This window comes from Sebastes umbrosus, chromosome 15 (assembly GCF_015220745.1).
Source record: "Sebastes umbrosus isolate fSebUmb1 chromosome 15, fSebUmb1.pri, whole genome shotgun sequence".
Classification (NCBI taxonomy): Eukaryota; Metazoa; Chordata; class Actinopteri; order Perciformes; family Sebastidae; genus Sebastes; species Sebastes umbrosus.
In genome coordinates this window covers 27,288,125-27,307,905 of record NC_051283.1, presented here as the reverse complement: position 1 = coordinate 27,307,905, position 19,781 = coordinate 27,288,125, and the positions used below count along the sequence as shown (strand labels likewise).

Genomic DNA, 19,781 nt, shown 5'->3' with positions numbered 1-19,781 from the left:
GGGATTGTTGTATTTTGTGTTTAATACGTCATAAATATTTACTCCCCCAAAAATCACTAAAACAACAAAGATTTTTATTGAAGTAAAACTTTCAATCAGCTGCTAGAACAAACTCCTTAAAACATTAATTATAAAATATGGCAAACAGTCGATTAAGATTTAAAAATAAGAAAATAAAGTGAGAATCAAACGCCGATCAGCAGCTCGGAATTCATTCATTTCCTGATTTCGTTTCCAGCTTCCTGTTTCTGAAACGTTAAAGGAGCAATTGATTAACGTCTTCTTCTTTTTCACTGCCACCACGTGTCGACTCGTAGTATAGAGTGAGAAAACTAAATATTAACCCATTAGTTTAAAATATTGCCCCATAGTGCTGCTAGTGGTCATAACTGTGCTTTCACCCCAAGTACACCAACTCTGGATTCATCCGCTACTGAAAATAGTCCCCAACAAAGTCCCCATTTCCTCCCATTTGTTTTGTTAAAAACAGAGTGAGCAGTTTTTTTTAATATCAGATTCATACTTATATATATATATTACTAGATTACTAGATATTTAAATAATCGCCTCCGTGGCTTCAGATCTGATGATCACATTTAACAATTAGAATAAAATTATCAGAATTATAATATTTAAATCAGGTCAAAATTATTTTCTACATTTGCTTTAAAAAACAGAAACAGGTAAAGAAAGTAAAAATGGGTCCTGATTGACTGGCTGGACTGTGATGTCACTGATTGGCTGGCTGGGCTGCGATGTCACCTGTCCGTCAACACAATCATCAAGTCTTTAAAAATCTAAATTTAAAACCGTCTCATTGGCCTCGACCCAGCCGTCAGTTGATTGACTCGTAGGCTGTTGCTGAAGCCGCCGCCCTCTTACGGACGCAGACGCAGACTCCGCCCAGCAACAGGAGGATCATGGGAGTTCCCAGACCGACCGCCATCATGGCGAGAACCAACGGGGAGAAGGAGTCGACGGGAGGAGAGCCAGAGCCCAACAACACTGTCCTGAAGGTATGAAAAGAGGTATTATTAATTATTACAATCATCGGAAATCATTAAGATAAAATCAGAATATACTCTTTAGAATCAAATAATTAAAATTAATCGTTAAACTAAAATTAAAAATCTATAGAATAAAACCACTCAATTTGAAAAATGAGTAAAATACAATCGTAAAAATCACTAGAATAAACTCATTAAAAATGTATATGAAAAAAAATAAGATCAGAATATACTCTTTAGAATTTAATCAATAAGATTAATAAAAAATATTTAAAATTAAAATACAATAAGTGAAATAAAATCACTAGAAAAAAAACACTAAAATTAATAAAATACAAATAAAATAATTTTAAAAAGTAAAATACTATCGTTAAAATAAATCAATAGAATAAACTCATTCAAATTAAATCGTTAAAACCAATAAAATAAAATCACTAGAATCAAATCATTAAAGTGAATAAAATACTTAAAATAAAAAAAAAAATGTTAAAATAAATTCTTGGAATTAAAATCACTAATATAAAATAAATAAAAATAAAATGTTAAGATAAATCGTTAAAATAAAATCAGTGAAATAAAATTAAATAAAACTGACCAGCTTAAGAATTTGGTTCTGTTGTAGAACGGTTCTCCAGCGAAGCCGAAGCTCACATTGAGTCCGAATATTTCTGGTTCTGCGTAGAATGCTCGGATTAGGCCGGACGCTGCCGCCGCCACTTCGCCATTCTGAGGCCGTGGGTCAGAGTGATGGCACGGTGTGGCGTCCTCCAGAGCCGGGTTGGACTGACGATACGCCACCGGCTTCCACTGAAGGTAACCCAGGACATCGGAGCTACCGTTCATTGAGGAGACCCACTGAGACACCTGAGAGGTCAGAGGTCGCCGTGGTTAACAGGTGGTCTGAGAGCAGCAACAAACTGGTTTTAACTGGTTCAGTAGTTAAATACCGGTCTCTCACTCTATACCTGCTCACATTATACTTTATACCCGGTCACTTTATAATTTATACCCGGTCCCTTTACACCCGGTCACTATATACTTTATACCCGGTCACAATATACTTTATACCCGGTCACCTAATACTTTACACCCGGTCATTTTATACTTTATACCCGGTCACAATATACTTTATACCCGGTCACCTAATACTTTACACCCGGTCACTTTATACTTTATACCCGGTCACAATATACTTTATACCCGGTCACCTAATACTTTACACCCGGTCACTTTATACTTTATACCCGGTCACAATATACTTTATACCCGGTCACTTTATACTTTATACCCGGTCACTTTATATCTGGTCACATTATACTTTATATCATTATGCCTGGTCACTTCATACCCGGTCACGTTAAACTTTATATCTGGTCACATTAATTTTAACTTCCTGTTGATTGAATTATTGATCACCTTGAATATTGACGGGGTGAACTCGTCGTCAATCGATCGAAGAACCTCCACTCGGCTCAGAGGATAAGCCCCACCCACCGCCTGCATCTCCAATAGGAACCTGGAACGAGTAGCCCGCGGCAACACACCATCAAGCCACACCCTCAACTGGGAGGAGTTAGACGTGTGGAGGAGGCGGGGCAAGGAATGGTAACGCCCCTCTGAATCAAACACCGACAGCTGGGAAAAAGAAATAGAGAAAATTAATAATATATCTAAAAACTACAATAAACCACGTCAGAGGTCACATGACCCTGGTGTCACCATGACAGTTTGACCTCTGACCTGCAGGCACAGCGATCCGTTGGTGAAGGTTGCGGCGGATCCACAGAGCAGAGCGCTCGGACCCGACAGGTTGAGACGGGACCAGGTGAAGTTCTGCAGCTCGTAAGGAGGGAAAAAGTCAGAGGTCGGAACGGCTGTGTCGTTAACGTCGTTGTATTCCAACAGCTGAGAAAACAGGAAAAGACTTCAGTTTTCAAAGTAAAAGTTTTACTCTCATACTCATACAATCTAAATGAATTCAAAGTCCGAGACTGTGATTAGACTTCATTCTGCTTCATAAAACTACAATTACGGATGGGTCATCAGAAGTTACGAAGGAATCAAATTATATGTCTCTGTCTGCAGATTTAAGGTGGACAGACCAACGTTAGCAGATTTAAGGTGGACAGACCGACGTTAGCAGATTTAAGGTGGACAGACCGACGTTAGCAGATTTAAGGTGGACTGGTTGACATTAGCAGTGTTAAGGTGGACAGACTGACGTTAGCAGATTTAAGGTGGACAAAGTTTCTGACCCTGCTGAAGACAACGGCGGTGCTGTACAGGATGCTGCTCTCTGGCTCCACCTTCAGGCTGCCGCTGATGTTACGATGCTCAAACTGAGTCCAGTTCACCTGAGAGAGAAAAACACCGGGACATCACATCAGGTAGGATCAGACTGGTCAGGTGGTCAGGACATGGACCAATCAGATGCAAAGGATTAAAGGGTAAGATGCTTCTGGAACCTGGCGTCTCCAGTTGTACAGTCTGCTGCAGTCCAATACAACAGTTTTACCATGACGTCCATATTCATGAGTACAACTCCAGCACCAACTTTGAGCTCTGTCTTAAAACTAAAAATGAAATAACAGTTGGGCTGCATTAGACTGTACAGGTGTACCTAATAAAGTGCACTAGTGTGTATACATTGCCTGAATTTAATGACATTAAGTCATAGTATAGTATGTCGAAAAGAATCATAAAGAACTCAGTATAGTAGCTTACTAACTTTTTTCGACATACTATACTGTGACTTTTTTATGATTTTTTTCAACATACTTTACTATAACTTTTTTTCGACACACCATAATTTTTTCTTTTTTATGACTTTTTTCGACATACTACAGTATTCTTTGACTTCATTACTTTTTTTCGACATACTATACTTTGACTTTTATCGACATACTATACTATGACTTTTTTCAACATATTATACTATGACTTTTTTATGACTTTTCGACATACAATGACTTTTATGACTTTTTTCTACATAACTATACTATGACTTTTTTATGACTTTTTTCGACATACTATACTATGACTTTTTTATGACTTTTAACAACATACTTATACTATGACTTTTTTCAACATACTATACTATGACTTTTTTATGACTTTTTTCATCATACAATACTATGACTTTTTTCAACACACTATACTATGACTTTTTTCATCATACTATAATTTTTTCTTTTTTATGACTTTTTTCGACATACTATAATATTACTTTTTTATGACTTTTTACAACACACTATACTATGACTTTTTACAACACAACTTTTTTCGACATACTATACTATGACTTTTTACAACACACTATACTATGACTTTTTACAACACAACTTTTTTCGACATACTATAATTTTTTCTTTTTTATGACTTTTTTCGACATATTATACTATGACATTTTACAACATACTATACCATGACTTTCAAGTCATAAAAAAAGTCATAGTATAGTATGTCGAAAAAGGTCATAGTAAAGTATGTCGAAAAAAGTCAAATAAGTCATAGTATAGTATGTTGAAAAAAGTATGTAGCGCCGGGTATAACGGTCCCTCCGCCTCACTTCCCACCACTCTGGAGAAAGACAAGCTAGCTAGCTACCTACCTCACTAGCTAACTAGTTAACTAGCCAGCCATCATCTCTGGAGCTGCATCTTTTCTCTTCCCAGCAAGCTGTGACCAAACTTTACGGCCCCACTGACGTGTCGTCACAATAACAACCAACAATCGCCATTTTCTTCTGTACTAGTCACATGACCACGGAAAGTATTTCACTTTCTGTTCTGCTCCTGTTCTATTTCTATGATATAAAGTGTGAACATGATTATAAACTTTAATAAATCTAAAGTTTACAGTGAACATGAAACATGAGGAAGATGAAAACAGACCTTGAGAGTAGAAAAAGGAGTGTTGGTGTGGACGAGCAGCAGCGTCGGCGCCCCCTGGCTGCAGAACAGGAAATGCAGTGTGTCATTGTCTCCCAAGGCTCTCACGTGCAGCAGGTCGCCACCAGGAGGCAGCGAGGGTGCGCTGGGGTTCAACACTACCGACAACTGAAGGAGAGAAGAAGAAAATTTAGTTTCTTAAAGTCTAAACGCCAACAAATATGGATTGAATCTGAATATACAGTCAGATAAAAACGGTGCAAATTTTTGAAACTGTAACGCCTTTTTTTCGATAAATATGGACTTTAGGACTTCAAAACACATTTGAATGTTGGTTTAGAATTAGAAATTCAACGTTATGAGTAGTGCTGATAAAGTTAGCGCCATAACGCGTTAAGGTAAAATCGTTGTAACGCGACTAATTTCATTAATGCATTAATGCAATTTTTTAGGTTGTAGCGGCTCAGTTTTAAAGCTATAGTGAAGATACTGGTATCCTAGTAAACTAGTCGGTACCAACCATGTCATACTAGTTTATTGTGAAGGATGTTAATTAGCCTCCTTTACTACAAGCTACAACCTCCGAAAGATCAATTCCATTAATGTGTTAAAGAAATTAGTGGCGTTAAAACAAATTTACGTTAACGCGTTATTATCGCGCTAACTTTGACAGATTTAATTACGAGTTTTATAATTACTGTGTTCTGTAGCGCCTTATAGTGGACACAGGAAGTGGTAACAAATTTGCAATAAGTCATTTCCAGTGTCACGCAATAAATACCATCTAACTCGTGAGCACAGTGTCAGATCGACACAACGTCCCGCCAGTAGCCCCGACGTGTACAGGTGGCGACGGCCCGATCATCGCTGCTGGCAGCTTTAATTTATTTATATAATTTCTGTTTAATTGATATCATTTCTAATATATTAGGACAATAATTTAAACAGAGAGACGTAGTTTAGTTATTTCTGTCTTATAATACTTTAGTTTATCACTCATTTGCTGTTGTAAATATATACATAGTTACCTGCTTATCTGTTGTATTTGAAGTATTACTGTTTACTAGTATCATTGTATTGTTTACTGATTTAAAATAAATACATTTTTAAAAAGGTGTAACATTTTAAAATAAGTTTAGTTTCCACGATGAAATAAAACCAGTTTAATATTGAATATAAAACCAATATGAATGTTAAATAAAGTAGAAATATAAATGATATATTTATAATTAATTTATATATATACATATTTCTGTTTTATCTGACTTTTTTAAATTATTATTATTATTATTTTTTTAATACTTTATTTTTAGTTTTCAATACAAGTGTTAGTTCAATACAATATATTCGCATGTTATTATAAATATTATACAGTATAAAAATAATGTCAAAATAAATTATAAATTATACAACAAATAAAATGTAAGGAAAGGAAAAGATGAATAAAAAAAATAAAAAATAAAACAATTGGGTCTGCTAAAACAATTGGAATAAATTTGAAATATCTTAATTTAATAGTTTTAGTCAGTTTAGAATTTTTGAGTTTTAAGTTATCAATCATGATCAAATATGTTTTAAAATCATTATCTTAAAAAACAAAAAGGAGGGTATTATTTTAAGCCATATCATTTTATGTATATAATATTTTGCTAAGATAATAATCAAATGAATTATGTTAATCTCATCTGATTGTTAACAGTGAGTAATATCTCAATCTTTGTTGGTATGATATGTTTTTAGAAATGTTTTGAGAGATTGTTCTGTAAATGAAACCAAAAAGAATAAAAACAATCTACAAACATGTCAAATAGTTTCTCCTTCATCTATTGTTATAGTTATTATAGATATAATATTATCTTTAGCAGGGTAGATAATGAAATATAAAGTTGTATGTGACATGAACCTTTAGTTTCACTTCCTGTTTCTGTCTCTTTATATTAAATATATATATTATATTAATACATATTAATGACATTTTCTCACTTTTCTTGTCGAAGTTTCTCCGCCCCACAAACTTTGACACGAACTGAAAAGAGAAAAGAGAAAAACGAGAGAAGAGAGTCTGCAGCTCCACTTCTTCTTCTCCACCGAGGACGCCATCTTTGTTGTGAACGAGCAGGTCACATGACGCCCGCCTTCATATGTCAGCTGACCGCTGGGAAGCCCCGCCCCTTTAAAACTTTATTATCAAAGAGTTCATTAACAACAATCACAGCCTGACCCTCACGAACAGGTAAAAATGAAATGTTAACAATTAAATAAATATAAATTCATTCATTAAATACTTAAAAAATAATATATAAAATAATGAGTAAAAATCAATATGAATAAATTCAAATAATAAATTTAATATAAATAAATGAATGTAAATACATTAATTAAATAAGTACAAATAATACATAAAATAATAAGATACATTTAAAAAAATCTATGTAAATATTTACCGGGCTAGATCCAAAAAAATAAATATTAACAATTAAATAAATATAAGTTATTTCATTAAATAAGTAAAAAATTATACAAAAAATAATATAAAATAATAAATAAAAATCAATATGAATAAATACAAATAAATAAAATAATAAATTTAATATAAATAAATAAGAGTAACTACATCAATTAAATAAGTACAAATACCCTATACCCTAACCCAGATCACACTGGTTACCATGGTAACTGATGCTGAACACCTGACCTGCTCCAGAGCAGGTTATGTTCCAGATAAGAGATCAAATCCTATAAAAGCACCGCCTACTGACCATCAGAGCTCGGTGAGCAGATCGTATGATAATATTACACACATGTGAAGAAATTACGGTCATAATAAAGGACACAATGTGGCATAACTAACTGATTCATCACTTAAAAGGCGGCTCTCGCGGCGGAAAAGAGGAAGGAGAGGAGGTATTCGCCGCAAAATGAAAAAACTCTGCCTCGATAACCGGCGCCAGTTACCCCCCTTGCCCTCGGTCTTTTTATCTAATGCCCAGTCTTTAAGGCGCAAGATTGACGAGCTGGAGATCTGGGCAAAGTACAAACGTGAACTTAAAGAATGCTGCCTGCTCGCGATCACCGAGACGTGGCTTAATGAGAGCGACCAGGACAGCGACCTGGCTCTCACTGGATTCGGCTGTCCCATCAGACTGGACCGCTCCTCTGAAGCGACGGGGAAAAGCCGCGGAGGTGGGGTCTGCTTCTATGTAAATCAACGGTACTGTAACAACATCATTGTGCGGGAGAAAATATGTACCCCTGATATAGAGCTACTCTCCATCTCCCTACGTCCTTTTTATCTGCCACGTGAGTTCCCCCAACTGTTTTTCACTCTTGTGTACATCCACCCCAGAGCCAACGCCAGTGCTGCCACTCAGCTGATACTGGATGTATCGGACATATGAACAATATGTAAGTTGTTCCACCACACAAAAAAACACTATCCTTGACTTGTGCTACGGAAATGTGACGGGAGGCTTCAAGTCCATACCTATGCCCGCTTTGGGAGCTTCATATCACAACAGCATATTTTTACTGCCTACATATAAACCATGCTTCAGACGCCAGGAGAGAGAGGAGAAGGCTGTTAAGATCTGGACAGAGGACAGCATCTCCTCCCTCCAAGCCTGTTTTGACTGCACAGACTGGCAAGGCTTCTTTGATGCTTGTGGTGACAACATTGATGAACTTATAGAAACTGTCTCATCCTACATCACTTTTTGTGTTGATTCTGTAATCCCCTCTAAACAGGTTGTTATTTTTCCCAATAACAAACCATGGGTAACCAAAGATCTTAAATCTGCTATTAATAAAAAGAAAAAGATCTTTTTCACTGGCAACCCTCAGGAGAAGAAGGTTGTCTCCAAAGAGGTTAAGGTTGAAATAGCCAAGGCTAAAGCCAAGTACAAAGAAAAAATAGAAAGTCAGTACGTAAATGGCGACCTAAGGTCAGCCTGGCAGGGGATTAAATCTATTGCCTCCATTAATCAGCAAGCAAATACATCCAAGCAGTTTATTAGCATTAATGGAGTTGAGGATGTAGACTTGGCGAACACTTTTAATTTGTTCTTCTCGCGGTTTGAAAGGTCTGACTTCACTCAGGATGTATCCAGGTTGAGGGACTCCCTGGTACCCCACAGCGATATATTGATATCTCAAGAGCAGGTCAATGGTTTATTTAGGAAAATGCGGACAAGGAAAGCTTCTGGCCCTGACGCCATCTGTGGTCGCACTTTGCACCACTGTGCTGATCAACTTAGTGAGGTTTTCACTAAGCTCTTTCAGATTTGTGTTGACAGCTGCCAGTTACCCAAAATTTGGAAATCCTCCACCATAATTCCCATTCCTAAAGTTAAAAACCCCAGGGAATTAAACCAATTCAGACCTGTTGCACTCACTTCCCTGGTAGTGAAGAACCTGGAGAAAATCTTAAAGGAAGAGGTTCTTTCCCTGGTGGAGGGCAAACTGGATTCACTCCAGTTTGCATATCAAACAGGTAAAGGAGTGGAAGACGCTAAACTCTTTATCCTGGACAAAGTTTATAGACACCTGGAAACACCAAAAGCTCATGTCAGACTCTTATTCGCTGATTTTTCTTCAGCTTTTAATAAGATGCAGCCTCACATTCTGATTGAGAGGCTTGCATCTCATTTTAACCTACCTCACCAGCTTTTAACATTGGTTTTAAACTTCTTAACAGACAGAACACAACAGGTTTTAGTTAATGGTATTATGTCTAATACCTTGGTCTCTAACACAGGTTCTCCGCAAGGCTGCGTCCTTTCGCCATTGCTTTTTATTTTGTACACAGATAGCTGCAGGTCTTCTAAGGAGGGCAGCTTATTAGTGAAATTTTCAGACGACACTGCACTCCTGTCGCTCCTACAGGGGGCAGAGTCAGATCATGGCTGCACTCTTCCTGCCTTTGTCGAGTGGTGTGACAAAAATTATCTTGATCTTAATGTCTCAAAAACTAAAGAACTTGTGATTGACTTTAGAAAAAACAAGATTAATCCCACTCAGAGTATAATTCATGGCGAGGATGTTGACATCGTGCACTCTTATAAGTACCTGGGCACAGTGTTTGACTCTCATCTCAAGTTCGATGTAAACACTGAGTCCATTGTTAAACGAAGCCAACAGAGAATTCATTTGCTGCGGAAAATCAACTCCTTTGGTGTGAGTAGATCTATCCTGTGCACTGTCTACTTGTCATATATTGAGAGCCTTTTAACCTTTTCATTTATTTATATATATATATATATATATATATATATATTTATTATTTGCTGGTTTAACAGGTTGTCTATGAAGGACAGGAATTGCCTAAATAACATTGTGAAAGTCTGCTCCAAAATCATCGGAGCCCAGCAGAGCAACTTAAACTCTCTCTGGGAGAAACGTGTCCTCCAGAAGGCCAAAAACATTATTAATCACAACCAAATCCTGTCTAGTGAGTTCACACTACTGCCTTCAGGACGGCGCTATCTGCCGCCTCACAGAAAGACAAACCGCTACTCCAAGTCATTCATTCCTTCTGCTATTACACTGCTGAACGCAGAGTAACTATCATGAATGAACGACAACAAAAAAAAATGTTTTATTTACTTTGAATGTACAATTATTTTGCACTAACCACATAACGGTTGTCTGTGTTTGCATTAGGTACATTCTTGGAATACAATTTGCAATGTGCAAATACTCTTGGCACTTTATTCTATTCTAATTATTTATTTATTCCTTTATTCTTTTATCTCGTCTTGTTTTTATTTTTATTCTTGTATTCATTGTTTTTATTGCGAAGATTTTTAATTTTAATCTTGTACTTTTATTGTTCTGCACCTCCCCATATGCCACCTACTGTGTTCCCTCTGTCAATGATGATTGTGCAGTATGAATGTGTGTATATGTCTCGGTGGACTGCAGAAACTGAATTGCCCTTCGGGGATAAATAAAGCTCTCTGTATCTGTATCTGTATCTATAGTATCACTGCCCCATCTAGACGACTGTCTGACTTTTGAGTATTCTGTTAAATAAATAAATGTTAATTTACACATTCACAAATCGGCAATTTTTTCTTTTACCAGCTGTCCTTCCAGCATGACAACTTCAACTTTGTTACTATTAGTCTGATTATGTGACACCTCCCCGTTCATGTGAAAACACTAATATCCAAACTGAGAAACTCTGGGTTGATAACCAGCGTCGTAGGATTTACCGGGATTGTGGTTGTTAGGGTTAGTTAAGCCAGATAACGAGAAGATACCCTGGGTATGTTGAATTCGCTTCGTAGTACAGGCCTCAGGTCTGATGAGCAGGTGGTGAAGCTGCAGAACAGAGTCTGCAGGGGAGTTTTTTTTAACTAACGTGAGAAATACGGCGGCAGAGTGTTTAGCACCCTCGCCTCACAGCAAGAGGGTCGCAGGTTCAAATCCGGCGTGGGGCCCTTCTGTGTGGAGTTTGCATGTTCTCCCCGTGTTAGCGTGGGTTTTCTCCGGTTTCCTCCCACAGTCCAAAGACATGCAGGTTACTTGTTGACTAAATGTCCCGTAGGTGTGAATGTGAGTGTGAATGGTTGTCTGTCTCTATGTGTCAGCCCTGTGACAGTCTGGAGACCTGTCCAGGGTGAACCCCGCCTTCGCCCAATGTCAGCTGGGATCAGCTCCAGCACCCCCCACCACCACCACCAGGATAAGAGGTTACAGATGATGGATGTAAGAAATAAACACAAACATCAGCAACAACTTTCTAACTTTGACTTTATTGAACGTTTTTTTGTTTCAGTGAGTCGCCTGGTCCCCACACACAGACACACACACATGCATACTTGCGCACACACACACACACAGTTGGAGTGACTCTGATCTGGATCGATGTGGATCTACTCGGTTCCCGGTCCCATCTGCTGATCATCTTTGTCTTTCTTCTTGTGACCAGAGACGATGTCATCGATACGCAGCAACAAGATCGCCGTCTGAACAACACACAGGTAGAGTCAGTATTTATCATTAGGTATCAGCAGTAGTATTAGTAGTACTAGTATTGTTGGTATGAGTGTGATGTTTTCTGACCTCGACGGCGGTCTTGTAGGTCTGAGCTTTAACAGCCAGTGGCTCCCAGATCCCCAGAGACATCATATCAGACAGACAGCCTGTCTCACCATCAACACCCCAATTCACACTGTTCTCCTGAGTGTGTTTGGCCTGCAAACACACACACACACACAAACGCATACATCAATACAGGATATCCATACGATGACTAAATGATCAATGCTGGGAGACCTAGCAAGCAGTACGTTTTGAAAGGGCAAAGCACTAATTATCAATAAAGTTATTGACATTATAAATATAGTTATTGATGTTATAAATAAAGTAATTGAGGTTATAAATAAAGTTGTACCCTCAGTGAGGTGAGCACTCTGATGGTGGAGGCACCACAGTTCTGGATCAAGGTCCGGGGGATGACCTCCAGGGCCTGGGCCACGGCGCGGTACGGCCACTGTTCGATGCCGGTGAAAGCGCGGGAGCGCTCCATCAGACGCTTCGACACCGCCATCTCAATAGCGCCGCCGCCTGGCAACAGGAAGGGATCCAGCAGCACGTTACGACACACCTGCATGGCGTCCTGCAGGTTCCTCTCCACCTCCTGAACAAACACAAGAAGAAGAGGACAGGTGTGATGATGTCAGCAGCAGGAGTGATGATGTCAGCAGCAGGGGTTATGATGTCAGCACAGAAGGTTAAATAGATAAAAACAAGGAAGTGTTCTCACGGCGAGGATCTCCTTGCTGGCTCCTCTCAGCAGGATGGTGCAGGCTTTAGGATCTTTACACTCGGTGACGAAGGTGAAATACTCGTCACCAATCTTCTTCACTTCAAACAGCCCCGCCCCCGTACCCACGTCTTCCTCACGCAGCTCGTCGGTCCGACTGGCAATACGAGCACCACACGCCCTGAGAGAAAGAGAGAGAGAGAGAGGTTACATACATGATGGTGACTGCTTCCTGTGTCTGCTGAGAGCTGATTGGCTGCTTCCTGTTTACCTGGCGATGCGGTTGTTGTCGGTCTTCCTGACGCGGCGGATGGCGGTGATGTTGGCCTTCATCAGGTAGTGCTGAGCCAGATCTGAGAGGACACAACAGGCTCTTGTTTAGCCTCCATCTTTGTTCTCTACAAGTCATGAGACCTAATGACCTGATGCCTGGGACCAGGACCTAATCCAGGACCCAGTCCTGAAGCAATGTGTGTCTGTGAATGTGTGTGTGTACCTGAGACCCCTTTCTCGGTGAAGACCAGGTCTGGTTTAAGGCGGATGATGTCCTCACAGATCAGCTGGATGTATTCTTCCTCCATCTGCAGGATTCTGGCAAAGTCCTCCTCCTTACTGATCTCTATGTCCGTCTGACACACACACATTATACATAACAAGTTCAAACACACGCACATATATATATATATATATATATATACATATATATATATATATACATATATATATATATACACACACACTTATACACTGGTATACATACTGTATATATAGTATATAGGTGTGTTACCTGGCTCTCTCCCTTCTTGTACTCCAGAGAACAATCCAGCAGGATGATGCGTGGCTCTTTGATGAGGCGTCTCATCCTCGGGTGCGTCACGTCTTTGTTCACCATCACACCTTTCAGGACACACGAGTCCTCGATGATCCCACCTGGAACCTGAACACAATAACAGGAGGTGTCAGGATGACCCATCAGAGCGGGAGTGCTGCTGCTGCTGAGACAGGAAGTAGTCGTACCTTCTCCACTTTGGCGTACTTCTTGATGTCGATCTCTTTGCGTCCGTTGTCCTCCAGTTCCACTGTGCGGACGGCGTCCAGAGCGATGCTGCAGGCCAGCTCAGACCAGCGGCTCAGAGCTTTGGTGTTGATGGCAGAGTGGACGATCTTCAGCATCATGGAGCGGTCTGACGTGTCCACGGGGGTGCTGAGGACAGCAGGGGTTAAAGGTCAACCAGTGACAAAATGAGCCGTTACTGCAGTTTTACAGGGATAGTTCAGGCTTCAACCACACCGGACTCCATTCACAAAAACACAAATTTTACCTCTCAGAACACAGGAGCTGCTGGTCTACAGTATAATTAGTGGGGTTTTTTAATGGAGTCTGGTGGCTTTGAAGAAAACACAGATAACAGCTTCAGTTCCCCATCAGAAAGGCTGTCCGACAGCGGTGAAAATATTCTAAATATAGCGTCACTGAGCATGCTCAGTAGTGTTTCTCCTGCTGGCCCGTAAACTTTACACCGTGATTATGTCACAGATGTTTAAATCGCTTGTCCTGGCTCGAGTAAAGTTTTACAAATATCAAACCTCCATGGATCAAACATTGAGAATATAAAGAGTCGTACTGGAGTTTGTTATCAGCTGGAGGCGTCCTGTCAGTTCTACAGACGTCTCTTTTATAATGCAGCTCTGAGGGGAAAATGATTTTATCTGCAACACTGCGAGAGGCCGCTGGCGGCGCCGTATCCACGTCTGATTATACATCCATGGTGCAAGCACACAATGAAGGCTTCCTAACAACATTAGCATCCCAAAGCTAATGCTAACACTGACATGAAGGTCTCCTCCTTCACAATAAAAGCCCCAGAGGCCTGAGTGTGTACCTGATCTCCTTCAGAGTGTCCAGCATGTCATCCAGAGCCTGTCGGTAGGCGCCAATCACCACCGTCGGATGCATCTGCTGCTCCAGGAACAGCTCCGCTACTGACAGCATCTCCCCCGCTGCACCCAGATAGAGTCAGATTAATGAGCTATAACAATAATAACAACAGTGATAATAATAATAATAATAATAATAATAATAATGATAATAATAATGACTCACCCAGGATGATGACGGTCGTGGTCCCGTCTCCCACCTCTTCGTCCTGTGTGCGGCTGATCTCGATCATGGACTTGGCTGCAGGATGCTGAACCTGGATCTGTTACCATGGAGATAGGGGTCCTCAGTGATGACCACTAGGCTGGGCTACGACTCTGTACACTAGGTGGTATTATCAGACTGTTGGCTCTCTGAAGCTCTGTCAGGTCCTCTGGGACTGCCGGTGAACAATAACCTCAGTTTTAGCTTCATAAAAGCAGCTGAATTCAGGAATCTGAAGGATTTTACTACAGACGTTCCTGTAATCTTTTGTTATAAATTGTTCATCTATATGACAGTGTTACCTTTATTAACGAAAACTACGACAGAATATATTCGTCAACGACCTTTTTGCTGTTGTTGCCTGTTTGGCAACAACAGCAAAGTTTCTGGACAATATCTGTCACTGTTTTGTGTTGTTAATTGATTTCCAATAATAAATATATACATATATTTGCATAAAGCAGCATATTTGTCCACTCCCATTTTGATAAAAGTATTAAATACTTGACAAATCTCCCTTTAAGGTACATTTTGAACAGATAAAATGATGTGAGCCCTCGTAACAACTGGAATGTAAACACAACAATAACAAACATGATTTTTCATAAAAACATGTATTTGACAATAATAACAAGCGGCCTCCTCACCTCTCTGAGGATGGCGTTTCCATCGTTGGTCATCACGATCCCCCCCATGGGGTCCAGCAACATCTACACAAACACACATGATCAATCAACTGATAAATCAAATCACTAACTATTTTAATAATTGTTTTATGTTTTATTAGATGTATGACACACTAAATTAAATATCTTTAACCCAAATGATCCATCGACTGACTGAATTCTGCTATGTACAGGATGATGTACAGCTAGCGGGTCATTATAGTGTAATAAACCTGTTCAGGGCAACGTTGAAGGGGTTTATTACTCTATAATGACTCGCTAGCTGTACATTATCCCTCTTATTACACGGATACCTACAGAAGAAATCAATAATTTAAAGCTGCATCATCACTGTGTAAATTAAAGACGAGTGTTCTGACCTTCATCATGGCCCGCGGGCCGAGGCAGGTCCTGATCACATCTGCGATGGTCTGAAACACACAACAACAACAGCAGCGCGTCACATGACCACACAGACAACAGAACAGGATGACCTCAGTGACCTTTAAAACCAGTCTGGTCTCATAACTGGTTGCATTAAACTGTGTTCACACCAAGAGTGAAGCAAATTTCCCCTCCCTTTAGTGGCGTGAGTTTGACCGCCGGTATCATTTGTGTTCTCAACGCGCTGGAAGAGGAGGAGCTTGCCTCCATAAATACCAACAACTTTGTGACTGTATCTAACAGCTACTGAGGTATGAACCCAAAATAAACAGATTGTGCTGTGATTTAATATCAATAAACAGATCAAAATGATGCTGAAATAACTACATAATGATGCCGATTAATAAAAAGTCTGAATTCATGCTTTGTCAGGTCTGTTACCAAGACGACAAGCAAACAACTTTTAAAATGGTTGTTTTCTGAATGGAGTTTGGATGGATCAGTGCCAGGCTATGCAGCTGCTCCATCAACACTCAACATAAAGTAATCTAGTCTGCAGCTGCTATTTCAACAAAGTGTCTCAGCTGATATCTGTTGTTATTACTACAGACAGGAATGTATGATGGGATGTCCTGAGAGGAATATGGAAATGTGAGTGATATTTTCTGGGTTGGGACAAGAACAGAGACTGACCTTGGCAGCGTTGATGTTTCCAGACTGGACTTTACGTCCTGACTCTCTCTTGATGTTCTGGTCTGCAGAGGAAACAAACACACTCAGATTCAGATTATTGATTGATTGATTGATTGATTGATTGATTGATATATATATATATATATATATATATATACATACACATATATAAATATATAAACAATACATTTATATGAATAAAACTGTAACGTTGGGTATTATACAATTTTTTAGCTTTAGAAAATGAGACGCATTTAAACACAATAAAAAGACAATATCCACCATGTTTCACCACAACATGATAACCAATAACTGATCAATGCAACGTGTGATCGATCCCTCAGTAGCAGCTCAGTGAGGGTGTGGCTGCTCCAACAAAAGATGATGCTCTGTGTCCGCTAGCATTAGCAATGTTAGCTAACAGTAGTCAGCTAACATCAGATTAGAGGATTTACATTATTAACACAGACAGCAGCAGTTGGTCCTACGGCCCACTATCCAGGAAACTAAAACCCGCTTTAGTTATTTCAGAGAAGAGCTGTTGAAATTTAACATCAGCCGAAATATAAAGTCTTTCTTTAGGAGTCACACAAAGCCATTCGTTATGGTTTATGTTGTGATTTACGTTATGGTTTTACACGTTGTATGTTAAATTGAGTATAATGTGAACGGGGTCTGGCTGGCAGACTGAACTCCAGAGTGAGTCCATAACAATGCTGAAGAAGCGTTAGCCTGCTAGCTACTAGCTAACTGTATTATGCAGAGTAATGAGGATGTGTTAGCTTAGCTTAGCCTAGCACAGGAGTCAGCAACTTTTACCATCAAAAGAGACATTTTAGGCAAAAAACAAAACAAAAAAATCTGTCTGGAGCCACAAAATATTTGAGCATAGTGATGAAGGTAACACAGTTTATAGTCTAAGTATATAGAATATAAGTCTAATGCAGTGAGGACCCAAGAGACAATGTACTACGGAGTATTAGGACCACATTGAGGGAAACACATCTGAGATTTACAGAATAAAGTCTTAATATTACGAGAATAAAGTCATAATATTACGAGAATAGAGTCCTAATTTAACGAGAAAAAAGTCAAAATATTACGAGAATAAAGTCATAATATTACAAGAATAAAAGTAGTAATATTAAGAGAATAAAGGTCGTAATATTACGAGAATAAAGTCGTAATATTAAGAGAATAAAAGTCATATTACGAGAATAAAGTCGTATTATTACGAGAAAAAAGTCAAAATATTACGAGAAAGAAGTCATAACTTTACGAGAAAAAAAGTCGTAGTATTACGAGTAAAAAGTCATTACCTAATGAGAAAAAAAGTTGTATTATTACGAGAATAACGTCATAATATAACGAGAATAAAGTTATAATATTACAAGAATAAAGTCGTATTATAACGAGAAAAAAAGTCCTAACTTTACGAGAAAACTTAAAATAACACGTAAAATTACTACTTTATAATATTCTGACTTTATTCTATTCTATGTCTCAGATTTATTTATTTCCCCTCAATGTGGCCGTAATACTCCGTCGTACAGTAGACCTACAGCAATGATACATAAAAATGAAAATGTAAACAAATAAACAGTTATTCATTTCCATTTTTATAAATCCGCAAGGAGCCACTGGAGAGGAGCTGAGGAGCTGAGGAGCTGAGGAGCTGCATGTTGCTTAGAGAGCCCTGATCTAACATCTCACTGAAAACATGCGACACGAGCCAGTGATGCTAACACCGGCTGGGTGTAGCCTGGTTAGCTCACTGATGCTAACAGTTAGCCTGGTTAGGACGCACATGCTCTGTTAGCATGCTAGCTAGCCGGTCTCCGCTTTGTGTCGCAGCCGAGCCGCTCTGACGGCTAACGGCTCCAAACCGGAGAGTCCCGGTAACCGGCAGACTCCGCGTTAACGTAAGAGAGTTTTACATGTAATGGAACCGTTTTTGGGATACTCACTGAGCACTAAAACCTGCTGGCCCATCATCGTGAAGCTGTACCGGAGAGCTGCAGCCTGGAAGGTTCTGGGAGACACGAGAAGAGGGAGGGGCTAACAAGAGGGGGCGGGACAACAACCTGTAGCCTGACCAATCAGCGGAGAGGATCAATATGACAGACAGGCGCGTCCACCAATGGAGTCAGAGTCAGTGAGCTGAGAGAGTTCAACTAATCAGTGGAAACAGAGGCTCAGCCTTTTATGGTGAAAACCAACCAGACCCCTTTAGAAGTTTACATGATTATACATTTATTATTTATCGTTAGTCTGGAGTTTAGTTACTTTTATTATTGTGTTCTAATATATATATATATACTTATTTATATATATAGGCATATATATATACATATATATGTATGTATATTTAAGTATATATATATGCCTATATATACTGGAAAAACAAAGTTCGGAAACTCGTGTTTGATGGATTATTTCTCTGTTGTTACAATGCTAACTGGCATTGTATTTTACATCGTTGGAAAGCCTGTTTATTTACCTTCGCAATGATGTCCAACTTGTAAGGATCATGCATTTGTGGGATGAGCAGCACAGCTGATTATGTGGGTAGCACCCAAGAAAAATTTGCCAAAATGCTCTGCCAATGGTAAACAGTGTTTTCTCCTGTTGGTATTGACTCTTGTTTGGAGTTGTTTGGTGGATTGGATGATTGAACTCTCTATCAGTAACAAGGAACAAACAAGACATATTGGCAATTTTACATTTTATTCATACACCGTCAGGAGTCTCAGTAGCGGTGGAAGATCCATACGCAGCCACAACAGCCTGGCACCTCCTCCTCATGCTGGTCACCAGCCTGGTCACACGTTGCTGTGGGATGGCATTCCATTCCTCAACCAGGATTCGTTGCAGGTCAGCCAGCGTGGTTATGTTGGTCACTCTAACACGTACAAGCTGATCCTACAAGTGTTGAATTGGGTTGAGGTCTGGACTCTTGGCAGGCCGTTCCATTCTCTCTACTCCCACAATGTGGAGGTAGTCTGTGATAACCCTGGCTCTGTGGGGGGAGCGTTGTCATCTTTGAGGATGAAGTTAGGTGTCAGATTGTGGAGATATGGGATCGCCACTGGCTGTAGAATCTCATCCCGATATCTCACTGCATTGAGATGGCCTTCAATGATGACAAGCCTTGTTTTACCAGTGAGGGAGATGCCCCCCCCCCCCCCCCCACACCATGACACTGCCCCCACCAAAAGCTGTTACTCCATC

The 19,781-nt window shown here is 39.5% G+C and overlaps 4 protein-coding genes across 6 annotated transcripts in view; 2 read left to right on the top strand and 2 right to left on the bottom strand.

Annotated features, from left to right (window-relative positions):
- LOC119503730 (oocyte zinc finger protein XlCOF6-like) overlaps nucleotides 1–19,781 on the top strand; it is a 353,206-nt gene that overhangs the window by 89,929 nt on the left and 243,496 nt on the right. The gene's annotated exons all lie outside the window — the stretch shown is intronic.
- Nucleotides 1–19,781, top strand: part of LOC119503768 (oocyte zinc finger protein XlCOF6-like) — a 337,366-nt gene that overhangs the window by 89,958 nt on the left and 227,627 nt on the right. The window lies entirely within an intron of this gene.
- On the bottom strand, nucleotides 54–7,025 carry LOC119503801 (glycosylated lysosomal membrane protein). Its single transcript, XM_037795808.1, has 7 exons — nucleotides 6,881–7,025; nucleotides 4,901–5,065; nucleotides 3,263–3,361; nucleotides 2,748–2,912; nucleotides 2,424–2,642; nucleotides 1,603–1,871; nucleotides 54–1,010 (listed from the first exon to the last, which is right to left on the bottom strand). The coding sequence occupies exons 1-7, from the start codon at nucleotides 6,995–6,997 to the stop codon at nucleotides 836–838; spliced, it is 1,209 nt and encodes a 402-aa protein (XP_037651736.1). The 5' UTR covers nucleotides 6,998–7,025; the 3' UTR covers nucleotides 54–835.
- On the bottom strand, nucleotides 11,633–18,668 carry cct3 (chaperonin containing TCP1, subunit 3 (gamma)). Its single transcript, XM_037795767.1, has 14 exons — nucleotides 18,518–18,668; nucleotides 16,551–16,612; nucleotides 15,854–15,904; nucleotides 15,456–15,518; nucleotides 14,770–14,866; nucleotides 14,549–14,666; nucleotides 13,683–13,869; nucleotides 13,453–13,602; nucleotides 13,162–13,294; nucleotides 12,937–13,018; nucleotides 12,666–12,846; nucleotides 12,294–12,539; nucleotides 11,963–12,094; nucleotides 11,633–11,865 (listed from the first exon to the last, which is right to left on the bottom strand). Exons 1-14 carry the CDS (start codon nucleotides 18,543–18,545, stop codon nucleotides 11,773–11,775), a joined length of 1,623 nt encoding a protein of 540 aa, XP_037651695.1. The 5' UTR covers nucleotides 18,546–18,668; the 3' UTR covers nucleotides 11,633–11,772.